The sequence below is a fragment of the Carassius carassius genome, chromosome 31 (assembly GCF_963082965.1).
Source record: "Carassius carassius chromosome 31, fCarCar2.1, whole genome shotgun sequence".
In the NCBI taxonomy this organism is placed as follows: Eukaryota; Metazoa; Chordata; class Actinopteri; order Cypriniformes; family Cyprinidae; genus Carassius; species Carassius carassius.
The window spans coordinates 6882191-6890882 of NC_081785.1; the positions used below are offsets into that span (position 1 = coordinate 6882191).

The 8692-nt window shown below is 35.1% G+C and overlaps 1 protein-coding gene and 1 long non-coding RNA gene across 2 annotated transcripts in view; one reads left to right on the top strand and one right to left on the bottom strand.

Moving 5' to 3' along the window:
- LOC132111439 (coiled-coil domain-containing protein 85C-A) overlaps positions 1 to 5443 on the top strand; it is a 34086-nt gene extending 28643 nt beyond the window's left edge. The window contains exons 4-6 of the mRNA XM_059518732.1: positions 2720 to 2815; positions 3563 to 3661; positions 4939 to 5443. Of these exons, the coding sequence (XP_059374715.1) occupies positions 2720 to 2815; positions 3563 to 3661; positions 4939 to 5028 (285 nt within the window). The 3' untranslated portion in view covers positions 5029 to 5443. The remainder of the gene's footprint in view (positions 1 to 2719; positions 2816 to 3562; positions 3662 to 4938) is intronic.
- On the bottom strand, positions 1947 to 8602 carry LOC132111440 (uncharacterized). Its single transcript, XR_009424807.1, has 4 exons — positions 8531 to 8602; positions 4836 to 5072; positions 3526 to 3619; positions 1947 to 2770 (listed from the first exon to the last, which is right to left on the bottom strand). It is a non-coding gene; the product is annotated as an uncharacterized LOC132111440 (long non-coding RNA).
- Between the last annotated feature and the right edge of the window lie 90 nt (positions 8603 to 8692).

The window sequence follows — 8692 nt, forward strand, 5'->3', positions numbered from 1 at the left end:
CTTATGGCTTCATTAGCATTGCTTTGAACTTTTGTTGTTATCACGGGGGGAGATGGCACTAAATAATGCAGCGGCGAGCTGCTGAAACAATAATCAGGTTCGTAGAAGCAAGCAGATCGGTTACCATTGTTATCGGTTACCTGAGGAGAGGTAATCAGAGCAGTTTGGTGCTGATGGAGATTTAGGCTTGCTTGACTAAGATGTAGCATGGAAATACTATGATTTTTTACATTAATGTATATACAGTATACAATACCATTTAAAAGTGTTGGGTCAGTACCTGATCAAAAAAACATTAAAACAGTAATGTTTGATTGTTAATGATAATGTTAGATTTATTCTATTTTAATGTGATTTATTCCTATGATGGTAAAGCTTTATTTCAGCTGCCAGCAGTTTTCAGTGTCTAATGATCATTCAGAAATCAATTTAATATGCAGCTTTGGTGCTCAAGAAGCATTTCTTATTATTATCAATGCTGAAAATAGTGGTGCTGTCGTATATTCATAAAATCTAATCCAAGTGGTTTGAAGTATTTATGAATATATTTCTGTAACAATGGAAACTTTTGTAAGTAGAGAAGAAGGAGGTGGGAACCGGCGAACATTCAAGCAATAACTTTAATAATAAAATAGACACAAAAAAGCACAAACAAAACCAAAACACAAAATAAAACCCAGGCCTGGTCCTCTCTCGTCCTTCACTGTCGTTACTCCTCCCTTTATCCTTCCGGAGCTCCACCGTGGGACTCGAGACCGGTGAGTGGTGCAGGTGTCGCTCATCTTCAATTACTCCACAGTAGGGCTGGGATAAACGATTATTTTTTAAACGATTAATCTAGTGATTATTTTTTCGATGCCTCGATTAATCTAACGATTAATTTTTTCAGACCGATTTGATTTTTATTATCTCCCCATTAATTGACTACTAACAATTTATGCATGTTGATTTACATATCTGAATGAAAAAAACATAAATTCCTTAACATTGCAATATATGTTTATTGCTCTTAAAATTACAAAATAAAAGACTGACTAATAATGCATTACTTTGCACTTGTATAGAGATAGCATTCAATAAAACCTTGAAGCCTTGAAAACACATAGCTTACTGAAACAAGCTTACTGAAAACATAGGGCCTAGCTTACTGAAAAAAAGTTCTTCTTTCAGATGAAAATAACAACAACTTGATGTCTAGCATTCAATAAAAAGGTCACCAAAAATACTTGTTTAGAGCAATTGAAAGAATACAGTATGTAAATGTAAACTTGAGGGCTTTAAGCTAATACAGAGAGTGCTTTTCCAAAAAAAAAAAAAAATTAACAGTGGGAGCCAGCAGCCTGTCATGGAGAAAAAAAAAATCTCCGAATGCTCCACGTGAAACTTTGGTGTTCCGCCCTTTTTCTATCGTGTCTAATGATTTTGGTTAATATGCACGAGGGAGGGAGGGAGAGAGAGAGAGAGAGAGAGAGAGAGAGAGAGAGAGCAAGACAGCGCTCGTGTAGTTTGAAGACTGTGAGTGCGCGAGCGCGCGTGAAACTTTGGTGTTTCGCCCTTTTTCTATCGTGTTTAATGATTTTGATTAATATGCACAAGGGAGAGAGAGAGAGCAAGAAGCGCTCGTGTTGTTTGAAGACTGTGAGTGCGCGCGCAGCCGGAGCTCTCTCTCGTACGCGCCCTGTCACTGTCACTCACCGATCAAATAAGGCTTTGACAGCCGCCAAAAAAAAGATCAATGCAGAAAAACCCCTGGATTGGTTATATAATGTTGGACAGAATGTTGATCCGGACATCGCGTATATTCAGCGCACATAAGGTAAACGTTTTGCAAACGTTTTTTAGAGAAATAAAAACAGGTCGACGAATCGATGCGCTTATTTTGCGTTGACCTATTTTTTGCGTCAACGTCATCGATGACCTTGACGCGTTGTCCCAGCCCTACTCCACAGGCCTCGCTCCGTTCCCACGGCTCTCGCCCCTGCCCCACTCATCACAATTTCTTCTTACTATTTAATAGTAGGCTATTAATTTGCATTATATTTGATAAAATTACATTTTATGGGAATTAAATCGCTTACATTTAATCTCATGTTGCAATATAGTTTATACAACTTTATCATATGAGAATTTTAAGGCCCTGAATAGATATTGGCATTAGCTATTAAAATAACCCAGGTAATTCGAGCACTGCATGGCAAATGAATCCATGCAGAATGAATTGTGTGCTTCTCTAATCAGACTGCTGGGGCGATGCTTGACAGCGGCCATCGTTTCAGGATGTACTCGGGTCAGTCCAGGGTAAAATCCCCACGGCTCTAGCCCTTAATAAACCTGCTGGCAACTGCAAGTGAACATCACAGTCCTGTTCTCCCAGGCCAAAAGCGAGCCACAGTTTCTATCCAGGGGTCCTCTCCCGACCCTGGTGTTGAAATGCCAGCTCAATTGTTGTGGATTTAACGCTAGAATGGGACTCAAAGGGCTGTGTCTAAACAGGGGCTCACCAGACCCTGTGCACTGAAAGAACTCTTTGTTGATGCGTACCCATGAAGGGGGTCCAAGCAGAGATGAGTTATAATGAGATGCTTTAACCCATTTCAAGCCTGAGTTGACTCAGAGAAACAGCCATGGGCTTTTCCAGTGCTCGGATCTCCTCTGGTAAACTGAGAGAGCAGTATGAGTGATTTTTGATTGTGACGAATGGGTGTCCATCTGTCTACAGGGATCTACGCGGATGCCAGGAGGTGATCTACTGTCCCCCGTCACCGGATACCTGCCGGCAGCACAGAAACCAGAAGCTGTTGTACATGCCATGAAAGTGAGATTCTAATGCACATATTGAAAAATGAAGCCGTACTTACAAGTTGTGTTTGAATTTCAGAACTAACGGAAGCTGTAAAATATCATGCCCAGCTATATTATGCTATATTTTTAGGCTTGCGGTCATTTCTCAATTGTGTTACACTTTTTAATAGTTTGTAGTGCTCTCTTTGTTATCCCTCAATGTCTATCAGTAAAAAGTTGGAAAAATCATCAAAACGTTTAAAGTCAAGCCTAATTTTACAAGAAATACATCAAGTTTCTCTCTTCATTCCCAAAGCATAGGGACCCATCCTCGTTTTTATGAGTGTTACTATTACTTATTGTAGCAATACTGCCACCTCGAGGATTTCTATGATTTTTGGATCTCTGTTGTTTGAAGGACAACATAACATTCTGGTAGAGGAAACCAGATAGAACTAAAAACTTTCTCATTGCCACAGTGCTTATATGTAGTATTTATTATAATATTCATATTTGGAATAAGCTTTTTATTTTAATTTTTATTAATTTTCAATTTCAGTTTTAGTCATTAGATTTTAGTAATTCAGCTTACTTTACTATAACTTATTTCAGATTAGTTGCAAATGCAAAATTGTAATAAATTAGTTGTTTCACAATATGTATTGTTGTTATATATATTTCTATATAAGTGTGTGTGTGTGTGTGTGTGTGTGTATATATGTCTCAACTTGATTTAGCAAGCACCATTACTTGTTTAACCCTCTGTTCCTTTGCTTTATAGGTATTAGAAGTCCACGAAAACCTAGACAGGAAGCTCCCAGAGGACTACGAGGAGGATCTCAGTGAGAAAGAGAAAGCCATTGTCAGAGAAATGTGTAATGTGAGTCTGCCTAGAAACACCTCTTATCTGCCTCCCTCAACCCTGAACCCCAGCTTACTTCCCTCTTGGCCATTAATAAAACCCTGTTGAACAGAAAGGGGCTGTAAGTTTGTGCTCCCTTTCCCATGTGTTTGCTGTGCTGTCACTTTGTATAATTACATCGGCTTTGATTGAGGACACTGTTTCAATGTTGCACAACAGACACCCACTTTCAGACCATTTTAATGAGAGACCTTGGCAAAAGTCCTCGGCATGTTTACCGCACAGTTGTCTGTGCAATTAAAATAACTTGATCACTGAAACAATGCAGGTTTATCTGCTCCCTGAAGGGCCCCTGGAATCTGGGACCTGTGCTCTGTTCCTGCACGGAGAACCTCAGCTTGTCAAAAGCAAAATCTCAGATAGCACAAGGCCTTCTTTCTTTTCTGATCATAATTAGTCCCTAGACTCACCCACCCATCCATTCGCCCTTTTAGAAGCTCATTCTGCATGATGAGTCATTGCTTAACTTGGGAACTCTTCACTTTATAATATAATAGATTAATCAAGAATATATTCATATATATTTGTGCCTCTTGTGACTTTTACTAAATCTCAGAAAGTTCTACTAGAACTTACAAAAGGCATTTAATCTAATACAAAAAAATTTTGTTAAAACTGAAATTGATTTTAAATTTTAAATAGACAGAGTCTCAAATCAAAAGAGATATCTGCCATATCGGAATTGTTCTTTTTTTTAGCTTGTCTCAACTTCAAAATCAGGAAATTTATACTTTTCACTTTTTTGTAAGAAGTCTTTTTTGTCATTTAAATATATTTTTTATATTTTTAAAAATGTTAATTTAAATTAAACATGTATTCACATTAAAACATTAATGTAAAACATTACATTAAAACAATTAAATGTAGACAAAATTGTAGAATATAAAAAACTTAATAATAATACTTTATAAATGGAAAATACATTAATTTTTCATTTAGAAATATATATATATATATATATATATATATATATATATATATATATATATATATATATTTGTTAATTAACTGCTAGATAATGTGTTCTGTAATGAAGACAATCACATCATCATTACTATCATACACAATATCAAAAATCCACACCATCACACATTATAATATGATATGATAATATCTCCATCCTAGAACTTACTGTATGGTAACATTGAAGAAATCATTTGAAGATATTTTTCATTTTTCAAGATTCCATATAGCCATAAGATTCACCCAACTGTGTGTTTGCTTTGTGTGTTCAGGTTGTGTGGCGTAAGCTCGGTGATGCGGCAGGATCCAAACCCTCCATCCGCCAACATCTCTCTGGGAACCAGTTCAAAGGCCCTTTGTAGCTCCTGTGTCAATGACCAGCAGGGCCTTGAACAAACAATCAAATCTGTGAATATGACGGGTGGAACAGACATTCTCAGAACTCAGCAACTTTGTGAAACGACACAAAGAGCTTTGCTTCTACTGCCAGCTTCTTTCAGCCCATGCCATTCAGTTGAGACATTTCAAACATATTACTTACAACACCAGGTGGTAGTTTAATATATAATGGACTCACAATTAGCACAAGCTAAATCATAGCTCTATTTATGTGCACACCATCCAAGTATTCATACAAGGCAGCTTAATGGATTCATTTCTCATTCCAGATAGGGAATGAAAGCACACAGCTCTTACCCCACAGGGATACTCCTACAAGATCCTTTCCACTCCTAAAAGCTTTTTGATTTTGGCATAAGACCATACCATAATATTCAATTATTCAAGGATTTGTTTTAAATATTTTTTTTTTACCTTTTACGTTCAAAGGTTTGGGTTGTAAGATTTTTTCATGTTTTTGAAAGAAGGCTGTTATGATCAGCAAGGCTGCATTTATTTGATCAAAAATACTGGCTATATATTATTACAATTTTAAATAATGTGATGGTAAAGCTGAATTTTCAGCAGTCATTAGTGTCACAGGATCTTTCAGAAATCATTCTAATATGCTGATATGATGCTCAAGACACATTTCTTATTATTAGTTGTGTTGCTTAATAATATTGTGGAAACTGTAACAGGTTTTTTTTTCAGGATTCTTAAAAAGAAAGTTCACAAGAACAGTATTTATTTAAAATAAAAATCTTTTTTTCATCTTACTGACCCCAAACTTTGTACTTGTTGTATACTGTATATATTTTTGACTTGAGCCACACCCATCACATCAGAATGTCACAGACTATTATCATTGCAATTAAACTTAAACCTCATGTTACTTACCAAGTTAGCAGCCATTAACTATTAACAATTTATATTTATTAATCAGTGTTAATTTACATAGCCGAAAACCTTTTTCCAGGTAGTTCATAAATGCAAATAACACATTTGCTCAGGTTCCCAGAAATACATAGTCTAAAATAACCTAAAAATATTTAGATGACATATGCAGGCCAGCTCATGAGTTACGCATTTAATTAAAGTGTTTTGTTTTTTCCAAACAGTACTTATAAATGCCAGCTCAACTCAAAGCATATTATTACTTTTAAGTTCCAAATAGACAATCGTGATTAATGTCGCTTCATTTGTGTCTTTGAGCAGATGGAGTCAAAATTTAATATCAGTATCTTTTGCAGTGCTTTTGATTGCATACAAGACCTTATGGCTTTGTGGGCTCATAATATAATTGAAAGTACTGTTAAAGGAATAAGTCACCCAAAACTGAAAATTTGTTTAAAATGTATTCACCCTCGAGCCATTCGAGATGTAGATGAATTTGTTTCTTCATTGGAACAGATTTAGACTATTCCTTTTAATCTGTTTTAGGTCTACAGATTGAGTCCTATATGAAAAGAACTATATGAGAACAATTTCAGGTTTTAAATACTTAATATGCTGAATGCAAGTATGGAAGTGATGCATGTTTTCTGTTTACCCTGAATCCAGTTAGCAGTGTGAGGTGAGAAACTTTAACATTTTAATGGCATAATCTGCTATTGGAGTTTATAAAGTACCTCTTTCCATTATTCCTTTTTTTTCACATATTTTTTTCACATATGTGCTGATAAAAACTGGATAAATTGGAAGTTTTCCATTATAAACAATAAGCTTATTTAGCTGAATTTTGTGTACAACTTCTAATTCTGCTCCATAGGCCAAGTTCATGAGACTCCCAGGCAACATTTTTTATGCGCGTACTGTACATAGCAAAGTCTTATGAATGAAAGTAGTGTTTTGTGTTACAATTCAGGTCTATTATCTGTGTACACAACAAACTGTCTCAAAAGATGCTTGCTGCATTCACACAAAGCTTTTTTTTAAGACCCGATAAGCCATATTTTTTTATTGTTTGTTTAAATCGAATCTTTTTTGAGCATTGGCGAAATCCCTCTGCCGATCTACTTATTTTTTTGTATTAAAGTTGTGGATATTTCATTGTATTTGTATATTTATGACAGCACTTTTACAGTGCTGGACTGAAATCACATTCGTATTGGATGTTTTCTTCTTCTTTTTTGACTGGATGCAGCAGGTTGCTTTTGGCAGAGTGTTACTTTTTGTTTGTCCGAAGTTTATGAGAACAATATGAGCAGGAAACATTTGAACAAGAAAAGAAAATGATTGCATATTTTTATGAAAAGGATACGTTATGAATTTGGGTCAGTAAAACAGTGTAAATATGGTCTCTGCTATGCTGTGAAGTGTTTCATGTGAACATGATACCTAAATCATTGCTGTTGAAGAAGTACATGCATACATTAAAACTAATTTTGAAATCCAACTAAAAGTGTCCTTTAGAAACAGATCTAGAATGCACAACTACTGACTTTTTTTGTATTTGTTAAGTTTAAAGCTCAAAAGAATCTATAATGCTGATATTTTCCTATTTTCTTTACAAATGCACTGCTTCTTTTGTGGATGGGGATTTGATGTTTGAATCTTTCCTGAAATTCAATTTTCTGTGTAGCTCATCTTTATGTAAAACACACATGAAGTTGTATTCTAGCCAGGACATACAATTCAGCGCAATGTAAATAGAATACCTGTAACTAGCATGCATTTATATATTTTTAATAAGCTGTATGTAGCTGAGAATGGACCTGTATTTTAGCTAATAAAAAATCTAAATAAATTGCAAATAACCCTCTTGTAGATTTGAAATAAAACAGAATCCTCTTTGCGTAATGTCTCGTCTCCTTTTTGAACTGTATAAAATGAACAGCAGAGAAAGGCAGAGTCTGCCATCTACTGGAGATTTGCTGGAGTTGCAGTAATGTTAACAGATTGAATGGATTTTTGTCGTTTCCAAAAAATGATCAATAAATTAGGTGTTTAGCCTTCAGAATATGTTATTTTGCAACCTCAGAAAGCAAAAAAAAAAAAAAAAAATCTCGTTTATTCGTTTATGTGGTTGCCTATTTTGCAACGCTGTTATTTATAAATGTTAGTTATAAAAATGTGTTATCCTACATGCTCACAATTTGTGAATATTATATAAAAATATAAATGTAGAAAGTAAAAAATAAAATAAATTATACATTATAAAGTGGTATAAAAATAAATAATATGATTTAGTTTTAATTTAAACGCTATTGTAAACACATTATAATTGAGTATGATTTTTACTTGAATATTTTAAATGGTTTGTATATAAGCCATGTTACATTTACAACAATATGTTATAGCTATGTCTTACGATTTCTATGTTCGTTGCAGCTGTGATTGACGGTTTCCTCCGCGAATCACGTTGCGCAAACTTTATCCTTTTATGGTCACTTTACGAACCCAAAGTAAACTTCCAATCACAAGACACACACGCCTTTTCTGTTACAGTGTAGTCAAACCAACCTTGTAAATCTAACCGCACACAGATCGACTCCTCTTCACGACCAGTAAAGTCACTGCAAACGGCTACCGCCTTAACACGAACCAATACGTGCGTACAGTTTAGCTGGGTGAAAAATAATTACGCTTTAACCAATTATCACACGCGTACGCAGTTGCGTATGAAACATTAGCCAATTAAAATAC